This window comes from Oreochromis aureus, linkage group 20 (genome assembly GCF_013358895.1).
Source record: "Oreochromis aureus strain Israel breed Guangdong linkage group 20, ZZ_aureus, whole genome shotgun sequence".
In the NCBI taxonomy this organism is placed as follows: Eukaryota; Metazoa; Chordata; class Actinopteri; order Cichliformes; family Cichlidae; genus Oreochromis; species Oreochromis aureus.
In genome coordinates this window covers 6,810,339-6,832,534 of record NC_052961.1, presented here as the reverse complement: position 1 = coordinate 6,832,534, position 22,196 = coordinate 6,810,339, and the positions used below count along the sequence as shown (strand labels likewise).

Genomic DNA, 22,196 nt, shown 5'->3' with positions numbered 1-22,196 from the left:
CATTTCTGCTGCACAGCTGAGCACCATCAGCCAGGCAGACCAGAGCCAGCCGGTGATGATGGCTCGCCGGTTACAACTCCTGACTTCCTAATGAGGACCGACTAAGCCGAGGCTTCATGCAAATTAACACTAAGGTTTTTTTTATAGCCCCAGCTGTAGACCCCGCACATCCCGGTGTCACATTTCATGTCGGTGGATTAGCACTCCATCCTCACTTGGGGCTGCGCACATTACATTAAACTGTCTGCCTCTCAATGGGCGTTTGTGCCCCACGGCTCTGATTTACAGCTCTTATTCAGACAGTTGCTTCTTTTTGCCTGACCACAAATGGCAGCGATGGACCATCTGCTAAAAAAATGTGCCAGATGTTTTCTCAATGAATCTAATAGAACATGAAGGAAAATCACGATTTAGCAGAGCCCACGGCGATGTCTTGAAACTGCTTCTTTTAACCAACAGTCCAAAAACAATCAGTTGGTTTAAAATCTGAGAAATCTGAGTAAAGGAAGAAAAGTCTCTCCGCAGGAACCGTGGTATCAGTTACACAACCAAATGTCATCTTAACAAAAAAGTTAGAACCAACAAATTATGCCATCTTTGCTTTTTTAGCAAAGATGTTTTTAACTAGCTGTTTTTGGACTAGTAAATCACAAAATGGAGAACAGTCTCAACCACTTTTTCTTTAAACTTCACAGGTAAAATATTTAAAGGTCTGATTTTACAGGAAGGGAGATTTCCGTGGATTTTTTTTATTATAAAAAGATCTGGTGGCTTTATAAGCACAGTGAAACTTTTAAAACACTCATTCAATGGAACAAATGTACGCCTCATATTTCAGCAGTCAGGAATTCAATAACATTGTGATGTCACAACAGTAGGCACTGCTTACTCTCAAAGATCTCGACTACGATAAAGTACACCAAACCTTCCGTTACTGATAGGAAGACACGCTTCCCATGTGAAGAATTCCCACTCCCTACTTTTGAGCTATAGCGGTACATTTGGAAAGCCACACAGTTTAAATGTTTAAATATCCAAACTGTGAAACACTTGGTAACTCTGTGCTTGAAAAAGGGCAAAGTGTGTAATTATTATTAAAATAAACGAGCATTTTTGGTTGTGTTTTCAAAGAGTACACAAGTAAATTGTGGTCTGTACAATTTAATGAGGCTCTTGATTAAATAAGTATTATCCACTCATTAAATGAGCTTGTTGTGGCTCAGACAGACTCATTCAACTGCTTGTTAACACAGTCTTTAAATCACATGGCAGCATTTAGTGCATTGGGCATGTTGATGTGGTCGAGACGACCCGCTGAAGTTCAAACTGGGCATCAAAGTGATTTCAGTGACTTTGAGTGTGCCATAGTTGTTGGTCTGAATATTTCAGAACCTGCTGATTTTCCTTGAAAAAAATGCCATGTTGATGTCAGAGGATAATGGTCAGACTGCTTGGAGCTGATAGGAAGGCAACAGTTACCGGTAATCCATAAAACCACTTGTTACAACCACAGTATGCAGAAGAGCATCTATGAAGGAACAATATGTCGAACCTTGAAGCAGATGGACTACAGCAGCAGAGGATCTCACACGAGGCCACTCTTATCAGCTAAGAACAGGAAACTGAGGCCACAGTTTACAATGCACACCAATAGAAGATCAGGAAAATGTTTCCTGGTCTGATGAGTCTCTTGTTCCTGCTGCAACATTTTGATCTTTGGGTCAGAATATGGCAGAAACTACGGTGGCCCTGAGAGGCCAAACGGACTGCAGCTTAAGAAAACACCAGCAATAAGAAAAACGCTGCACAAGCACACAAAGCACAACGGAAGTAGGAAAAAAGAAAACAGAAATGGGAAAAAACAGATTTCCAAAAGCACAAGGGAAGTGTTTCTGGGGAGACAATAACCTGACTGGTTCCCTTCCCTTGTGCCAGTTGAGACCAGTTGCAGGAACCAAAATATACTAAGAATTGCGCTGGGAGACACTTAAAAGAAGTGGAGGATCTATCGGTTTTGTGAGGAAAGAAAAGATGAGAGGTAAGTGTGTTAGCCTAACTATTAGCCTAAAAATCTGTCATGAGTATTATATGAATCATGATAACACACGCCTACCATGTTTTGGGTTCCTGCAACTGGTCCATCGGGTTACTGTCTCCCCAGAAACACTTCCATTGTCGTTTTTCCTATTTCCGTTGTGTTTTGTGTGCTTTTGCAGCGTTTTTCTTATTGCTGGTGTTTTCTTAAGTTGCAGTCCGTTTGGCCTCTCAGGGCCACCGTAAGAAACAGCATGGAAACATGGATCAGTCCCATCCTTAATACAGAATGAGCTTTATTTACATGCCACAGCCTACCTGAATATTCCCTTTCTCACCAGTGTGCCCATCTCCTGATGGCTGCTTCCAGCAGGATCATCACAAACTGATTTCTTGAAGGCAGAATGAGTTCATTATACTCAAAATGGCCTCGTCGGTCACCAGATCTCACTGTAGATACTTCTGCATAAGTATCTCCGTCTTCTGGCTCGGATTCTGGTTCCAATGTGTACGTTTTTTGTTAGCAACTGACAGTTATTAGAGAACTCCGCCAAACTCAAAGAGTTATGATAAGTCACCAGAGGTTGTTAGCGTCATTTGTGGCCTGGCGACCAAAAGGAAAGGGACTGTACTGTTCTGAGAGGGCCATCAGCACCGACATAAAAGCTCAGGCTGTAACTGAGAGAGAGACTTAGAGACTTAGAGCTTTTTATTGTCATTGTGCAGTTTCTTGCACAGCGAAATTGGGTAGCTGGACCACAAAGGTGCTAAAGTAAGAAAAAGAGAAACCAATATACATCGAAGGTGGAAAAAAAATAAATAAATAAATAGAATCAAATAAAAAGCAGTGTATATACATATATATATACATGTGTGAGTGGAACTATATACATGGTGTATGTGTAGGAAACATTGAAACAGACTGGGACCAAAATAATTGCACTTGAGCCAAAAATATTGCACAGAACATGGAAAGACTGAGATATTGAACTGGGCTGAAACCGACGGTATAAAGGCATGAAAAAATTATTTGTTCAGATGAAACTTTAAAGACACATTCTGGTGTTATGGAAAAGAAGGTTTAAATCACTCGTTTTTCCCCACCAACAGTCCAAAACCCGAACACTCTGAATACTTTATATTTGCTTTGTAGAAACATGCAGCAAATCCTCTCAAGTTACAACTTAAAATGAGGAAGTGTTTCATGTTTCTGCTTTGAAAAAAAAAAGGTTTCCTTTTAACAGACAACTTTTGTTCAGTTATCACTCCAAACTCAAAGGAGTCTTTTTGCTGGAAAATAGTGTGGTTAATATTCAAATGTAATGATTAACTGTGCTGGTGGCACAAAATTGTAATTTTGTGAGCAAATAAAAACCAAATGATCTCATCAGCTGCTCTTCTTTGTTCTTGCAATGAATTCTCTCAGTCTTTCCATATAAAACAAACTATAAACGTGTAGAGAGTAACTGTCAGATTAAGTGATTAAAGCAATAATCATTAGCTGATGCCCTAAATGTTTCTGTGGATCATTGATTAGTCGACTGTTTGTTTCACTTCCTGTCTGGATGGTTTGTTTGCTGCTGTCCTTTGTTTTGGGGGTTGGGGGGGTTTCCTGTGTCATCTTATGTAATCAGCACATGAAGAGCTGCAAGTGTGCGAAAAGCGTGTTTGAGACAGAGGTGTCAGACGGCGCCGTGACACTGTCACAGGTCACGTCTCACGTGTTGTTTGCATTGAATTTGAAGTCGGTCACATGACCGTTGCCGGCATGCCTCCAGGAGATGTTCTTCCCCTCGAGTTTCCTTCCATTAAGATGCATTTCTATCACCCTTTGGCTCTGTTTTTGGTACCATTGAGTTTCTCTGAGCCGCTGCTGAAGATCCTCACTCGAGGGGTAGAGTGGATGGCGGAGGGGGGTGACAATAGGCCTTTTATGTTGTGAGTTATCCTCATTGCCTTGTGTTAGCTTCGGGGTAACATGTGACCAGCCCTCATTCAGGTCATGTCGGCGCTCTCAGTCTTTGACCCTCTTAGAAGGGAAGCTACTCCCTCAATGTCCCATTCATCCCATACAGATGTCTGTGTGTGTGTTAATGCCTGACACAGCAGCGTTATGACAAACCCCTGACAGCCCTTCATTCAGCTTTTTCAAGTGACATGTTAACTGCTGATGCGCTGCGCTGCGGGTTGACAAGCTTAGTTTTTTTTGTGCTCAGGTGCCACAAAGACGCATTATGTCCTGTGTGAGCTGCATGTGGCAGTTAACCATAGACTTGTGTAATTTTTATCAAGTATATTAATAAAACAGTGCTGATACAGAAACCCTGAAACCCATAGTGTGAAAGGGGAAGCATCTGAATCGCTCAAGAATCTTCTTGCTATAATCTGAACGAATGTGCAGGGATTACTAACATTAGTATGTTTAAAAAAACATCTGTATATCTTATGTTCAGTTATATTTGAGTGCCTGTTGAGGTGTCTCTGTGTTGCCTTCATTTAAAGTTGCCTTCTCAAACATTTGCAAAAACGGTCGTTTAGTCGGCAACATGAAGCATCAAGTAGTCGTAACTGCATGTTTGGAAAAATTTGACTGTGATTTCCTATCACGCACCTTTTTTCTCCACTGGAGATATCAAAGAGGGCACCCGACTTCCCTCTGAGCTCGATACGGTGGTGCTAACACTGCTCTGTCAGGCCTCTGCAGGTAGCATGACTGCAGCACTCTCACAGCTGCTGACGATAAGTATCTCTACACATTAAAAATATCTTAAGGCTTAAGTTGCTCCGTGGTGGTGGGCATGTGCCAAATTTACCTGCACATTTATCCGTTCATGCCTTGCTTTTATTTTGAAAATCTAGTTGTTTCTAGCCAACTAGATGCAGCCTTCCTGTCAAGTATACCAGCTGACTCACTGGTGGGGCTGCTGTTTGTCTTCCTGTGGCTGGACATACTCAAACTCTAGTGACAGGACTGTTCTGCTCCTTAGATGATCTTCAAGGTTTAGTTCCACACTTCTGGCTAACCACAACACCACGCAAGTTCTCCACCTGCTGAGGCTACAAAGCAGAGCATTGGGTTAGTGCCTTTTAAAGTTAAGTCTCCCTTTGTGTGTCCATGATTTTTTTTTTTTTTCAATTTTTATCCGGTTTTCTCACAAATCTTCTAAAAATGGGCAAAAGAAAATGAAAGAAATGGATTCCCTACTGTTGGAGGCATTTTGGAGGAATTGTTTTGTTATTCCCACTGGATGCAGTTTGAAAGGAGAAGAAAAGATTGAGATGGTGTAATTAATCACCTTTTATGATGAAGAAATAAGAAAAATCATCTGAATTTGATGAAGCTTTGAGTGTTGTTATGTCCCGCACAGAGCTGCACTTCTCTCCTTTGGTTTTTCATGATTCATTTAACAGGTTTCTTTCTATTGCACATTTTTACTATTTGCTTTACTTCACCAAGTTTTCCACCGAGTTTAAAAATGTTTTTCCATACTTTTACTTTTCCCTACTCGTAGCACTTCTACTCAGCTCTTTAAATGTAAATTTGAAACTAATGGAAGATTTAAAAATAGCAGATTCCTCACCGAGCATCAGTAAAAGGTTTTAAAGAGACAGCTCACCCGAAAATAAAATTCTGATGTTTTTTTCCTGCCAGCTCTACTGCTGTTTATTGATCTGTGCTGGGTGCATTGCCTAGTTTAGTCGTTTTAACGTAATGCAACTAAATACTGCTCAGCATCAATTTCTCTTTATTAAAATTATGATCCACTTACTCACAAAATCCACAAACCTCATGAGCAGTAACACGTAGGGACTATTTTTTTCTGTCTGCATTCGCCAACAAAAAGAAGCGTGCAGCGAGCTTACATCCTGTCATGCTGTGGCTCGCAGTCTCATCACAGGATGAATGCTTCCTTCTGCAAAGTGCTGTGATTGGCGGGTGTAGTTTGGCAAAGCAAAAAGAGATTTTGGGGTGAACTGTCTCTTTAACACAAAGAGGAACAAACCAGCTTGATTAGATGGACTCAGATGGCTCTTATCTCATCCTTTTGAAGGACATTAGGCAATCACAAAGTGACACTACAAACCGTTTACTTCTTCGCTCTTCTGATTATTTAGTAGATTAATGTAATTTTTAAATGGTACAAAAACATACAAGGTCTTCCTCAAACATCTTGCTTTCTCCAAACAACAATATAAAGATATTCTGGTTGTTGCTTTCAAAACTAGAGTTAAAAAGTTAAGAATTGATCAAAATAAATGCAGATTACATGTTTTTATTGCAGCTCTTCAATGATTATAGCATGGGTTTTCAAGGCTTTGATGACTGAGTGCCGGATTGAAGGCCACACATGAAGAATACACACATCAAACAGTTTTTATTGGTTAAGAGAGTGGTGGCTTTTGGTTTGTGACTGTCATTTTGGTGCTGGTTTACAGCTTTTTAACCATTAGTGAGGTGGCGTTTCTGTACCCTAAGTGCATTTTTTTAGTGCTAAGAGTTTAGTCTCTCCAGAAGAGCTGAAAGTGAACAGAAATGCTATTTTTGTCTGTACCGCAGTGTAATGTGAATTGTGAATGAATGTAATGCCCTTCAAGAACCCTGGGAGTTTAGCAGAAACGGTTTAATTGTTCACGTGGTGGTGGGATGATTAAGACGGCTTCTTTAAAGTTTTCAGCCACTAGGCGGACACAGATTAGAGGCTTGGCGGTGAGTACAGACTGGGCAGGATGGCCATATGTGTCAGCAATAAGAGGATAAATCCTCAGTGGACACAAGCTCTTTTGATCTGGGTGATTTTTGATGTGAGTCTCGGCGTCTGTCATGTGTTTTTTTTCTTTGTTGTGGTTGATTCTCGATGATGACCTGTGCAGTTTTCTGCAGACAAACAGCTCATTTGAGTTGATAAAGCAGCATTTTTGTCTTTGGGGGTTCCCGTGATTTTTCCATATGGGATTCATGAGTGTCAGCATTAATCTTGGAAAAACAAACCGTCTCATTTCCCAGGAACTGAATCTGGGGCAGTTCTATACTTGCCAAACAGGCTCGGGTGTTTTGTTGAGATCTGAATGAAATTGTAAGTGCCCCGGGGCATTTGATTTCCACTATAGGATGTCTGGTGTGGGGGAAAGTCAATTCGGGTTAGGTGTCTTTTTTTGTCTGGTTAATTAGGGTCATATTATTACTTTAATCAGAACCTACACATCTGCGATTTAAAGAGTTGTTTACAGAGGCAGGGATGCTGCAGGGATGTGTTGCCATCCATTATTGCTTTATTATATTATCCGCCCACATTCTGCTCATGAAACCCGTGTTTTCTTCCTCTCGCTGTTGCCGTGGCTCCCAGTCATTTTGTCATCAGACTTGGTTTATTGTGTCTGGTATGTGAGGATGATGTGGCCTTGTTAATAAGGACAGCAGCTGAGTCACACCGGGTGAAAACCTGGGGAGAGAAACCACACCAAGACGCTGTGCCGAGAAACCTGCCGTGCCGCTGACCGGTTCAGACAAACGCTGATTGTGGAAGCCGTGACCCTCACTCACAAAAATCGCTGCACAACAGCCACACTGTTAACTCATTAATCGATTGATGCGATTAATCTGGAACTAATAACTGTTTCAGTTATTTAAAACCAAAAAACCCCCCAAACATTTTCTCACCCATACTTCTGAAATGTCTCACCCATTTGGGTTTGGGACTGTTGTACTGAGAAAATAAAGCAGCATATTTTATTAATAAGTAATTATCAGTGGCTTTCAGAAAAAGACTCGCTTGTGAAATTTTGCAGTTTTGTTTACTTGTAGAATTTTTAATTTGACTCTTACATGGTGGGTTGGAGAAAAGAGAGACTTTTTCAGGGAACTTTAATTCTTCCTGTGTTTAAAAAAAAAAAAAAAAAAAAAGGAATATAAGGTTCAAACCTTCTACAAGTTAACTAAAGCTATCAACAGAAGATAAAGAAACAACCACTATGACTGGTTTTGAGCTAGGGTCAGGCTGAACTTGGAGCAGTAAATCATCCAGGCTAGTCATTAAACCCGGGATTATATATCCACATCCATGAGTCTGCTACGGTCCCCTCGGGTGCAAGTGTAACAAATATCTTCACGTAACATAAACTGTACTTTCTTACTTTGAGGTGCTAACACAAATTTATGTGAAGTACTCAGCAAAGTGTCTCGCCCCAAAAATCATAACCCGGTTACTCAAAAAAGAAAAAGGATTTGTTCATCCACCCATACGAGAGGCTTGTGACAGTGTGACCAGATGCAAACACTGATGCCATCCACATCAGATGAGCTGTAACGCTAGCTGGCCCCATTTTTCTCTCTTTTTGGGGGATCCACAGATTGTGAAATTCTGGATGCCGTTAATAAATCATGGGTTCACCCCAGTGACTCCGAGCCAACACAAAACGGATGTTACACAACACATAAACATCAGCTACTAAAATCGATAGATTCCCTGTTATTTGCGGCTATACCAACATCAGTGCAACCTTTCTTCTTTTGGTCACAAGTGGAAACTTCCAGGACTGATGAACAACAAACAAGCAAGCATGGAAACAGAGAGACAGAGAGAGAGTGTGTGTGTGTGTGTACGTTTATAAATCTGCTGAGTGGGGCAGATTAGAGCTGTCAAATGAGGAAATATTGATGACACAGAGTGTGTTCTAACACCTGAATGTAGTGCATTTTCTTCCTGCTGATGCTCAGGTTTCCTCCCACACTTCAAATATTGTGCGTGTAATGAAAAAAATGGCTCAGAGACTGAAATGGCAAGGCAACACTTTCTGTTAGAGGAGCTGCAGTTCCTCTAACAGCCACTTGGTTGGCTCTAATGGCCGGTCGATCCCTATAGACTCGCCATGTTAAGATATCCAAATTCACAGTTTTAAAAAGCAGTTTTGCCATTTGTGGATCGTTTCCCCCTCTTTTATCATTATTATTTTTTCACATATATATTTTAGTGCTTTTTAGACTTTATTATGAAAGGACAGTTTGAGAGTAGACAGGAAAGGTGGGCGAGAGAAGAGGAGGAAGACGTGCAGCAAATGACCAAGGGCAGAATCAAACCCAGGGCGACAGCCTTGTGCCACATGCGTTATCTCTTTAACCCGCTGAGCATTTGTGTTTATTCAATAACCCATCCTTTTGGGTGCTGTCAAAGGTTATGGTGGATTCCATATGAACTGGGAAGTAGGAAATCCCAAAGTTGGAATTTTTGGCTGGAACTCCACAAGTTTGACTTATAACTTAGCCACATTAACCGTGATGTCATAATCCAAGAAGGCAGGAGTGTGTGTAAACAGTGGAACATGGTTAGTTCGAGTGTGACGTCCTTCCCACTGTCACCGAGGGTAATCGGAGTTGGGTGGGGGGTGGGGGTTCTGTATTGTTATAGGGTCTTTAGCTTAAACTATAAAGCACCTTGAGATGACTGTTGTTGTGATTTGGTGCTATATAAATAAAATTTAATTGAACTGAACCCGCTGCCTGCTAGGTCTCACCTCCATGAACTGAAGTCCCTGAATTGGACCTCTCCACTGTGTTTGTATCTCTTTCTGTATCCAAGTAGTTTGTGCTTCACTTCCTGTGAGTGAAATCCTACCTGCGTATTGGTGTCTTACTGAGCACTGACTTTGCAGATGTGTCTGATTGTTGCACCTGTATGTTTAAACAAGCTCGATAGGATTAACTGGTAACATAGTACACATCCTTTCAACTAACTGCGGTTATTTCTTGCTGCTCTAACTTTAAAGGCTTGAGAATTTGAAGTCGAGAAACGAGCTGCATTCGAGTAGCAGAAGAAGTCCATCTTTTAGATACAATATGTAGAAATAAAAAAATCTCCCGTCACCTCATCTCGGCACATAATTTGGGCTCTGATAACTCTGTATTGCTGTGTTTGCTCCATTTTCTCTAAGCCACAGTGGAGAATAATTGAGACTATAATTTCTAATGAAAGTAATCATAAGCTGGAGCCTCCTGTTTCCTTCTGATTTCTAGTGACTTTTCTTTCCCTCTGTGCCATCGCACAGGACTCTGTTCAACACGTACTGCCAATGTGAAAGAGAAGGACAATCCTCTTAGTGCAGAGCCTGTTTTCTTTCTAGGGCACTTAATGGCTCTGTGCAGAGCTGCTGTCAGTCCGGGTGGGATGTCGGATATCCTCTCCCTGTTACGTCCCTTTGTCCGTACAAGGTAGGGTCTCCTGTGAAACCAACCCCCTCTTCTCCTCCTCTTTATGACCCAAGCCGGCAGCTGTGGGGTTAATGTTCAGCAGCAGCAGCAGCAGCAGCAGCACAGGCAGGAGTTGTAGGAGGTGGAGGAGGAGGGGAGAAGGAGAGCAACTGGGAGGTGGGGGCTGGTCCACAGCTGTTGTAGTAGGCAGGGTCTGTTGGGGTAGGAAGCCTGCCTCACTCGCCCTGGAACAATGGGAGACATGGCAGCCTCTGCAGACAGCACAGACACATACACAATGCTCATGCCCAAGGACAGGCCTTTTCTAGCTGTAGCATAGAGGAAACCGGCTTCCTCGCCACGCTCGCAAAGTGACGGCACTTTTAACAGGAGGTGGTGCGGGAGGGGGGGGGACGTAATCTCCTCGGCGGCCGGAAAGCAGAAATGTAAGGTTGTGGCCTCTTTTCATATCTTTTTTTCCCTCTTTGCTTCTCGTGCCTTACGTTTCATTCTGGTGTGAGGAGCTCTCAGATGACTGGATGACAGAAAAGGCAGAAGAAGAAAGGTGAGATGACCCAAAATGTGTACTTTGGGAGGAGGGGGTTTAGAGGGTAAATTTGTATTGGTGATGCAGTTTTTACAGCTGACATGGTCTTCAGCACCCGGCGCTCTGTCTGCCTGTTGGGATGTTGTTTCTGTGTCCAAGTGAAGCAGATTTTTCTCCCTGAAATGACAGCGAGGGGACTCGTGTTTTGTGGTGTTGACTTGACATGAAGAGGCACGAGATGGCTGCTAAAGGAGGGCTGATTTCCCTGTGTGCATATGTGTGTGTGAGTTGTTTAGGTTAGCATTAATATCCGTGGGTTAGCTTACATTTTATGACAGCAGCAGGCCGAGCACTGTTAACACTCTGTGTCCTTTTTATTTAAATGTTTGGCTGAACCAGCTCCAAATCCTGTTTTGGTTCCCGCTAACAAAGTGCCATAAATCTGCCAAACGTGCACGAGGGTGGGTGGAGGTGGTGGATGGTGTGCTGCCTGAATGCTGCCTGAATGTGTGATATCAGGAGGATGAAGGGAGCCTTGATGTGCTTCCTCCATGGGTGTGGAGGTTGGCTGGCACAGATTTAAGAAGGATCCCTGCGTTTTGTGTGATTGCTCTCAGACCTGTATGGCTCACTTCCAATCTCTCAGACCTCTTTTGGGAAGGGAGCTCCCCTCCTCCTTCTCCTCCTTCTCCTCATCCATCCCTTCCCCCACCTCCTCTCGCTCCTCATCCCAAATATTGCTTGTGTGCAATTCGTCTCGGTTCATGTAGCCAAACATCAGACAGGAAGCAGTGCCGAGGGAACCCGCCAGCCTGATTCTGTCTCACGCACATCTCAATTCCACTTTGATATTTATCTGCATCTGTATTAATGATACCGACCACTGTGCGTCTGCAGAAAATGAGGGGAAAAAAAGACTCTGGCCTACATTTTTTGAGGGAGATTCAGCCATTCCCGAGTCTTGCTTAATTCCAGCATGTGAGGATTGAGGTTTTTGTCACATTGTTTACATATCCCGCCTACACACTTTGCGTAGACAGCGAGAACTTCAGTCTTTGCCTTTACAGATTGGCAGATGGAAAGGGTGGTGTTTGACGTATCCTCAGATGGCCTTGCCTATGCCAAATCCCCAAGAGTGAGACTGACATGATTTAAGAAGCTTTTGTGCATTTCTTCGCTCTGCTTTGGCTGAGTCGCCTTTGAGTTTTCCCCCTATCCCTACCCTCATTCCATGAATCTCCTCATCCTCATCCCCAGCATCCCACCAAACCACTTTGAAAACCTAAATTTGCCTCTTTGAATATTTCAAATTTTATCATCCCACCTTAAAAAAAAATGGATTTGAAAGTAAGTCTTGTTTTGGGCTTTTTCCCGATCTGCTGGCCGCTTTGTGTTCTCCGTTTCCCAGGCCAGAACAGCGGATCTGCTCTTGCTCTATTAAAACCCCAGATTGAGTGGGCAGATGCTCAACACCTCTAATCCCATTTCAGTTTGACAAGATCTAACAGGATCAGGCCCCGTTACCTTATAGAGCACGTTTGGAAATGAAGAGTTAATACTGCAGTTCGGCGCCCAAACATATCTGTGTTGACGAGACAAAAAACGCTGGCTGAGGAGACCCTACTGCAGACGCGGCGCCCCACTTATGCTGTAAACCTTTGTAGAAAGCGAGCATAATTAACGGGGAACTCGATTAATGGGGGAATCCCACATTAGGCTGAAACTTTAAAGGAAATCTTTGTGTGGCACTGTCCTGCATTCTCCGAAAGACATAAAAGGGGAGTTCTTAAATGCTGTCTACTGAATTATTCATCCATCTTTCTTTCATTACACTTTACAATGACTCAGAGATGAAAGGAAAGACGAGATTGAGGAAAGAGGGTGAGATAGAGGAGCAGGGGCTTGTGGTCTTTGCATGGCTGGCGTCTGCCAAATGCCGGTGTCTCCCGAGGGCAAATGGAGCATCTTCCTCTCCTCTCGGTTTCCTGTTCGCTTGTGGAGCCGAGGAAGGCTGCGGCCTTTCCCCGCGGCCCATCGCAGAGGTGACATTGGCCTCAAACCCCATCTTAAACTCCAGCTATCAAACTTTTTGAGATCTGGTTACACACAGGCAGATTTTGCAGTTTCTTCTTATGATTTAAAATGCAGAGAGGAGGAGGAGGAGGATGGGAGGGGGAAAGATGAGGCCGGGGGTTTATTACCTCCACCGAGGAGCCTCTGTGATTGGTTGGTTTGTCTTTGTTAGCAGGATTATTCCAAAAAAGGCTCGATCTGAATCCAGGATTCTTCCCCATTGTTTGATGGGGGGTTAAAACTGCACCTTTCTTTTCATATCTTCACAAATGTGTATCAAATTATGAAATGAGAGAAATGCAGAGACTTGATGTTCTCCATAAAATACCGCGATCTAATCCAAGATTCAGACATCCTTCTGCGTGTCCTCGTGGGAGTCCGCTCATGCATTGTGCCGAGGAGATTTTCAGCCTTGGTGCTGTTGTGTTTTAAAACATGTCTTGGTTTTCTCGCCCTCAGCTCCGTGGTTTTGTTGTTGGGAGACAGAGGTGCCTGACGGGAGACTGACTCCTCTTCAAGGATCATTACAAGAGCTGACCCCGCAGGTGAGTACATGATTCATAATGTTATGATTTTTTTGCTTTTCCTGAAGGTTAATAATTATTATTCACTATTTTGTGGACAAATTGATTCATTGTTGAGCTGATACAACGTCACACATAAAATGAGAAATTCCAAGGCGCACTCTCATTCATATTTGCAGAAAATAGCCCAGATGTCGTCTTAAATGTCGCCAGTTATTCTTTTAGTTATACAATGTCAAATAAAGGCACTTTTGAATGCACACTTGCAGCGTGACACCCACAGTTTAGTTGATTACAGTTTCCTCCACACAAGAAAGCCATCTGTTTTACTTCCTCACTATTAATCAGACCCTTTGATGTGTACCAGTAAATTTAAATCTCATACTCACTCAAAATCCCAGAGTACACAGCTGGGTTAACCCTGTGTTAGAGCACTCAGATTAGACTGGGCTAGTTTAGCAATTTTGTCAGACACACAGCACATTATTGTGAAGATGTTACTGTGAAAGAAAAAGGGGGGAAAAGGGAAAATGTGACTCACTGTTAATGTTTCCCTCCAACTCCTTGGCACATGTCCAATCCTACGATTGTGTCGAAGCGTGTATTCAAATCGGCTAGCAACGTGGCAGGAAGTATCGGAATAAAGATGCAAAATAGTCATATAACAAATTTAAATGAAAACCCAGCTGGCATTAATTTTGTTTATTTAGATGTCATGCAATGAAAGCCAATCTAAACTGTTATGTTCATATTTGTTTTTAAATGAGCTGAAAATTTTCTGCTCGGTATTAATTTGTAACCCGTTGAGTTCTTGATTTATTGTTTTGGTGTTTCGTGCACAAAATCTCAAAACCAAACCACAAACTATTCCACATACAGTAACTGTAAATCTAATATAAGGAGAATAGGACCACATCCTCATGTTTAAGGAGCTGTAACCATCAGTGTGCCTCATTAACCAGATAAGTGAGGAAATGAGGTTTTTTGCAGTGTTTAACCAAAAGTCCACATCCTATTGATATGAAAATGTTACTAATCACTAAGTCTCAAACCTATATGTGTATACTCTACATGTAAATATTGATTATCTAACCCTAAATAGATTTTATAGCACATGCTCACATTTAAGAAGGAACACAAAGAAAGTTCTGCATCTTCAATTAAAAAATAGGCGATCATGAATGTATCTGCAGATTAACTTTCCTTTCTGTCCTTTGCTTCAGTTCTTTTATTGTCTGAGCTTTAAAAAAATGTATCTCTGACTCGGTTTCGGTGCTACTTCTCTGTTTCATTTCCTCCGTCTCCCTGCTTGTTAGTCATCAGGCTTGTTGGTAGTTTCTGTGTCAATGCTTTACACCCATGAAAAGTTAATCCGACCTTTGCAGCAGTCGCTGCTGGCTGATTTGTTTAAAGCACACCACAGCTATTTATTTCCAGCAGAAGACATGTTAGTATTCCTCTGGTGTCAAGTTGCACTTTATTTGTTTGCTAATGAATGTGCAGCAGTGTCCCCGCAGCTCACATTTTTCGTACACAGGTATCCGCTTGAGTCATTTTAGGAGGAACAAAAGCACCACATGCCCGCTTGGCTCAGAGGCTAACACATGATCCTGCCTGTTTTCTTCACTGATTGGAGCTTTTAGCTGCGAACGCGGCGCCTCGCTGCCCTTTGTTTACACTTAGCAATGTCTGATTGAGTGGCTGTGTTTTCCAGAAGGGTGCATTTACAAAAACAAAACACTTTGTGCTCACTTTGACCTTCACTCTTATCTGTTTGCTCTTTTTTTCCTCCCTTCTTTATGTGTGCATCCTTGGTCGTGTCCTCTTGTTTGCTTCCTTATTTCTATAGACATAAAAAACAACGAAGACTATTCGGCCGAGTTTATTTTAGGAATTTACACAGCAAGGCCAAAACCTTAAAGTAGTGTAGAATGAAACTGAGGCATCTGTTGTGGCAATGGGGAGAAAACCTGTTAACAGGAAGAAACCTCAGACAGAGCCAGTGAAGACAACCTTTGGTCTCAACTGGGGCTGCTCCTTTATTTGAAAAATCCTCATCATCCTACCTCAGCTTTTGCAACCTCGTGCATTTGTTGAACTTCCTCTCCAGACTCCTTGAAGCTAAAGCGTTGCCCAGCAGGGTTTAATTTTCTTGATGACCAAAGTCTTTTTCAATCGTCTTGGTTCACGCTAAGGCAAATCTGCCTCAGCCAGCCCTGTGAGCTGTGCGCTGACCAAAAGAACGAGGTCAAATGGGTTTCCCCTGCAGGGTGCCTGGGCTCAGACACCTAGGGGGAGCTCTGAGTAGAGTCGCAGTTCCTTCGTGTCCAAAGGATTGCTGGATGTCTACCTGGAGGGTTTTCAGGCATGCCAAACTAGGAGGAGACTCCAGAATAGATCCAGAACCCACTGGAGAGATCATGTCCCTCATCTGGCCTGGGAGAAACCCGGGATCCCACAGGAGAAACTGGAAAGTGTAGCTAGGAGAAAGCATGTGTGGAATACCCAGTTTAGCTGCTGCCACCGTGACCTGACTTCAGATAAAAAGAAGAAAAAGAGCAAAATGACAGATGATTGTTTTAACTTGATTATCTTGATAATCTGGTTGGAAGTACAGAAGTATGTAAAGGTATTGATGATAATTGTGGTTTGAATTCGTGCAGCAGCAGCAGCAGCACAGTTTAGGCCACATTTTGTGGTTTATATTGGCTCTCTTCTCTTTTGGCTGGATCCTATCTCGCAGTTGGAGAGATTCACTTTCCCACAACACTTCTGCTCAGTTAGACCGAGTCACTCGTGCAGGTGCAGTCAGGCTGCTGTTATGTTGTTGAGTGACGCTCTGGAGACTGTTGAAGATTTTATTCTTAATTTAATTACCAGTTTGTTGTCTCCTCTTGCTGCTGCTCCTCTGCTTACCGAGCGTTCGGGCTAACATCGGTTCCTCTGAGATGGTGTTACAGTGCCCTGTGATTTGGAGCTCTCTGATCTGAGTTCTGCAGGAAAATGTCTTCATACAAGTTAAAGTTGCCAGTACTATTTAAATAATAAATAAAAATAAATTTAGGGATGATTTTAACAGACTTTTGAGTTATTGTGATATTATTGGTATTGGACATATTTGTCCGGTTATCATGTAGGATACAGTGACAGGCCTGGTTGGAGGTCATGGTGAATTGCACAGCACTAGTCTTATCGGTTGGAGTAGATCAGAAACATACAGCTCCAGAGTTGAAAGGTGCAGGGAGCATGAAGATGCAAAGATTATAAAATCGGAAATAACAGATGCATAGAAAGCTTCTCAGTGCATCGTGGAAGTCCTGCAGCAGCCTGAGCATGTTGCAGGGTAACTAAGGAGTGGTTCAAGGTCACCTGATCCAGTCCTGTTCGTGAGCTTTACCAAAACGAAAGTTTGAAGCTGAACATGAGAGTCGAAGAGAGAGTTTCTGTCCCACGAGTCCAAACTGGTTCCACAGGAATGGATTTTATTGCCCACTCAATGCAAATACTGTGCACAGTGACTGTGATGTTTGTTACTGCTCATGCATAAAGGAACGAGTGAATATTACATTCACTGCAACTCATCACATCCTTTTCCTAACAGTTATTTTTGTTATCGGTTAACCTGCTGATACTTTGACCTTTGTGATGCCTGATAAGCTTGTTGGGATTCCCAGTTCAATTCCTTATCTATGTTATACTGGTGTAGCCTCTCAGTTCATTATCTCTTAGGGCCCGTCCTTTTGATTGGCTGGCCCTGGTAAACAGAAGGTTTGGATAGTGGGTGAGATGCTTTATGAGTTCACACTGGTGCAGACTTGGTGTTGGGGGGACTTTTCCACATAAGTCTACTTCATTTAAAAGCACCTTTCATGTGGTGGATCCTCCATTAAGATACACACACTGAGCGAAAGTGTGGATGCCCCCTCTTGATAAATGGCACACCTCCAGCTGAAGGATGCTGAGAACCAATCATAACTGTAATTCTGTGTTTTGGCGAAAGATTTTTTTTTTGTAAACTGTTTTGTATCAGGGAGTTTAATTATTAATTTAAGTTTATCGCCTGATTACAAGGACGTGGCAATTTTCAAAAAGCAAAGAAGCAAATTTTTATTGCACACAATAACAATAATAATAACAACTTTGTTTGTGTAGCACTTTTCAGAACATAGAGTTACAAAGTGCTTCTGAAAATTTAGGCACAATCGACCATACAGTCAGACATTCTTCCCGACATGCACACATACACACATCAGAGGATTGGTGAGGCCGGCTGTTCTGGTAAAGGCCTGTCCATGTAGAGCTTTATATGTTGGTAACAGAATTTAAAAGTTGATCCTGAATTTCACTGGAAGCCGGTGAAGGGATGCAAGAATAATTAGACCATAAAAGTGTTTTAGAGTTTCTGGTGCACAAGTATGCTTGGGTCTTGGTGAAGGGTAGGACTGAGGCTCTGTGCTGACATGTGTGACTCCACAGAGTCATCCACAGAAATGCTGCACTGCAGTCGACTACAGCAGGCTTGACTTCTCATCCACGGTGTCTGCAGCAGAGTATGATCCCCACCTTACAGGGCTAATGGCTAAATTAAAATCTCAACCTGAAGCTGATATAACTCCATTATTTTAAAATTTCTCAGCCTGTGTAGTTTCCCCACTGTGACGGTTAAATACATGTTTAAATCAGTGGAATATCCCTTTAAGTCTTTCTTGCACCTGAGAATAAATTCAGCGATCAGGCTGTTCAGATGTGAATAAATGAACATCCCACATCGACCTTGTCGCGTCAGTATCCTATCAGAATATGCCGTCGCAAGGACATTTGTTTTTATCGTCAATTGCTCTCAGTGATGAATAAAAATGTGCTCAGAATATTGCCTCGCTCAGTAGTAGGTGGATTAAAAAAAAAAGAGCTGAGCAGAGCAGCAGCATCGACTCTGTTTGCATTCCCCTCGTGGTTTCTCTCTGACAGCACCAGCGGCTGTGAGTCTGTGGAAGGAGCTTGCTGGCACTGCTGCAGCCCCGCCGGGACCCACCGAGCCTCCTCTCCTCCGCCCTGTCAATGAGCCTCTGTGTGCACTTTCAGGCCAGTCACAGCCTCTTATACCACCCCCATCGTGACAATACCGCAGTTCAGAAAGCAGCCAGAAGCACCCTCCCTCCCTCACTCCCTGTCTGTTAGTTCATCTCCCCCTCTCTGTGTTTCCCAAAGATGTTACAGCAAGTTTATCTCTGTAGTACCAACAACAGGGCAATGAATGTGGCTTACTTTAGATATAAATCAACACCGAGACCAAAAATGAATAGCAGCGAAGCTTTTGATGCTTTTCCTTTTCATTGGTGATCTGCTAACTGCATTTCTTTGTCCAACTAACAATCTTATGGATTGTTAGTTGGACAAAATGAGGCAGCTACAGCAGAAATATTCCACAGTTTTGAGACACTTTGCAGATGAAACAATTTATCTGCAGATGAATGAAACAGAAAAGCAGTTGGTGAGTGCATCATCTGCCAAGGTCAGTGCAGCAGATCTGGTTCAAAATGTAACTACTTCTTCCTTTGCCCACCTTTTGGCTTTAGTAGTTTTTGTGTAGTCCTGCTGAAACCCCCTTACAATTGCACAGTAAACGCCTACAATATGAGAAAGAAAACTTGCGCTTGGCAAGAAGGAAGAAAAATGTAGAGCACAGAGAGAAAGGGAGAAAACACAAACAAGAAGCCAAAAGTTAGCAACATGGAGTGATGGTGTTTAAAGACATTAATAGTGAAAAGAAAGGGGAGTGGAGAGAAAATGGGCATCATGGGAACCCCCCCCCCCAGCAGCTATAGCACCATAACTAAGAAATGCTTCTGATCCTGGTCTAACTATAAGTTTTATCAAAAAGGGAAGTTTTAAATCTGATCTTTAAAGCAGAGAGTGTTTCTGTCTCCCAAACTGGTTCCACAGGAGAGGAGCCTGAAAGCTGCAGGCTCTGCCTCCCATTCTACTTTTAGAAACTCTAAGAACCGCAAGTAAGCCTGCAGTCTGTGAGCGAAGCACTCTGCTGGGATAACATGATACTAAAAGGTTTTTAAGATGTGATGGAGGTTTGATCCTTCAGGACTTTGTATGTGAGAAGAAGGATTTTAAATTCAATTCTTAACAGGGAGCCAAGGAAGGGAAGCTAATGTGGGAGAAATATGATCCCGCTTTGTAGTCCAGAGATTTTTGAGTGTGTTCAAAAACTGCATTAAAAGAGGATGGTTAGTAAGAATACTTCTTTTTAAATGACGTGAACACATTAGCTAAAATACTGGGACTTTGTTTATCTGCTGGTCATTGGTTAAAAATGCCGAAATTAAAAAAAAATAGAAGCCAAATTGTCATTAAATGATGGCTGATAGTTTAACTATTTTCTACCTTGGATGCCTGCCAGGGGTAAAAAGTTGTTTCTCTTTTCTGAGCTGAATAGTTTGTCAGATTTCAGGCCTGCTTCCAGAACAAAATGACTGCGATTATTAGAGAGGGTTATCTCTGCCGTTTACTGGGGCTAAACTGGTAAATCCCAGAATTTATTCTAAAGGTCATCAGACCGCATGTTTATGGAATATACTGAGATGTCAAAATTTGTCATTAAGGACACAAAGAAGGTTGTCAAATTTCGTCTTTATGGGGAAAAAAGAGTTAAAGTTCTGCTTTTGTGATGTTTGCAGTCGTGCACAGATCAACCGGTCAGCGTCACAACAGTGAGTGAGCTGTTGTGGAAAGACTTTGTGGTATTTTTGTTTTGTCACACTTTATGAGGCGTATCAGTTGCGGCATCATTTTTTTTGTCCATTATGACACTGTGTGCAAGATGAGATGATAAACTTTTTGTTCCCGTCTCAGACGCCCTATGTGGTCCAGATTAGATGGGCTGATATCGTGTATTTTGAACCGGCATTAACGTTAGAGCAGAATTCAAGTTTCTTCATGTCTGATATGAGAATCTACCAGTGTAACAGTGGATCCAGGTTACAGTTACAGAGCTACAACAGCGTCTACAGCCATGAGAATGCATGCCAGCCAGAGGTGTTAGAGATTCTGTCTAAATCCCCAACACCGTTGTTCTACTTGTTGTTGTTTTTCTAATTTATGAACAGAGAAAAGTAAAAGCTCCCTCAGATTTTGTTACACCGTGCAATAACATTTGAAAAAGTGTCTGATTGGCAACAACCTGTATAGAAGAGTGCACAGTAGATGACTGTCAGTCGTGGATTGGCCTCCCCAGAGCCCGGACCTCAACATTACTGAAGCAGTGTGGGATCATCCTGACAGAGCACTGAACAAAAGCAGGCAAAAAACCAAAGAAAAGCTTTGAATGTCTTTTAAAAAGCCTGGAAACTATTTCTGAAGACTATTTAAAGTATAAGAAAACTGCCTAAAAGAGGTCAGGCTGTGCTGAATATTGACTTTTAGGCTTGTTAGAACTGTACAAACCTTAAATACTGTAGTTCCATGTATGTTTGCAAATATTTCAATAAGTCGCTGCACCTGTTTCCCATTATCTTAGGAAAATGTGATGAAATTGAAGGTGGGTCGAGACTTTTTCACAGCAGTTAGGGAAAAGCTGCTTCTGTGTTTAGCTTTATGGTAAATAATCTCTCTGTACAGTCCATAGCCAATTAGCCAATAAACACACAATATATTTGCTGAGGAAAAAAATTGATTATTGATCAATTATTCGGTCATCGAACCTCAGCCTGGCTGCTTGTCGATGTGAAGATTTGCTGTTTTATGTCCCAAGAAGCTGAATACCTTAAGTTTTTTCTGAAAACTGCTGCTGAGGGATTAGGATTGACATAATGGGCAGATTATCGAAAATTTCCGAGCCTTTTTGCCTTTTTTTAATACACCAGCTATAATATAATGATGAAAAGCCAGTGCAAATAGTGTGAGAATCTCATGAGTGATTCAGAAATGGATAAAAATGGAGCGTAACTCGTTCTAACAGATGCTTCTTTGCTGGTGGCTTTTTTTTTCTTTTTTTTTCCAGAGAGGCTTGTGACGTTATCTGTGCACTTCAAAAGAAAAACCACAGCAGCCAAGGCAAAACCACATTTTCGTGTTATATTTAGAATCACTTTTGTTGTCTTTTGATGCACGCTGTAATTTCCATGTGAATGTTCGCAAACACACACACACACACACAGAGGGATGTGTGTGCATGCTTCTCCATCCTGCTGCCCGGAGCTTTGATGTGCATTAGTGAAGAGAAGATCTGGTATTTATAACCACTCAGCCATCCGTTTGACCTTGGATGCAGGAACGATACTAATATCTGCTTCCGTTCTTAGATGGGGTTCATTGATCATCCCTCCATTATACGTGTAGATTCGGCCGCGTGGAGTCGATCGCGGCTCAATAAGCAGCCTACACTTTGGATGGTGCTGCTCAGGTTTGTCAGTCGGCGTTCACAGCCCAGCGATGTTCAATAATCTTCCTGTAAACGCTTTGCAAACAGCTCCTGTTACACGTGGCCTGGTGGGTCTCTGCTGAGTTTTTATTTTTTATGTTTTTAAACTATTAGAAGCTACTGAACATTTCCAATCAGTGCCTTTAATTCTCTGTGCATTTGTTGAGTTCATATTTACGGCTTGTTTTACTTCAATACTCATGCCAATAACGTGACATTAAAATGATGCATTTTTTGGCACTTGACATTGGAGTTGGTGTCCACAAACATCTCTGCAATGTATGCGGCACACGATTAATATGCGGCTCTAATCCATCAGTAACTTGATGACACGTTTGTGAAATAGCTCACAGATTCTCAGCGTGTTTGTTTGTTGTTGTTTTTTTAAATGACTTCGGCTTCTCA

At 42.2% G+C, this 22,196-nt stretch overlaps 1 protein-coding gene across 4 annotated transcripts in view; it reads left to right on the top strand.

The window, feature by feature from the left end:
* The window catches only part of nckap5l (NCK-associated protein 5-like), a 57,474-nt gene that overhangs the window by 16,337 nt on the left and 18,941 nt on the right, over positions 1–22,196 (top strand). For 2 of the 4 annotated variants that reach the window (XM_031725714.2, XM_039603869.1), the window contains exon 2: positions 13,296–13,381. Coding sequence is in view for 1 of the 4 variants with exons in the window: in XM_039603869.1 (XP_039459803.1) it covers positions 13,296–13,381 (86 nt within the window). In the remaining 3 variants the exon portion in view is untranslated. Of the gene's footprint in view, positions 1–5,021; positions 5,111–10,480; positions 10,782–13,295; positions 13,382–22,196 lie in introns of those variants that run through there. The other 2 variants (XM_039603870.1, XM_031725715.2) reach the window with 2 other exon arrangements.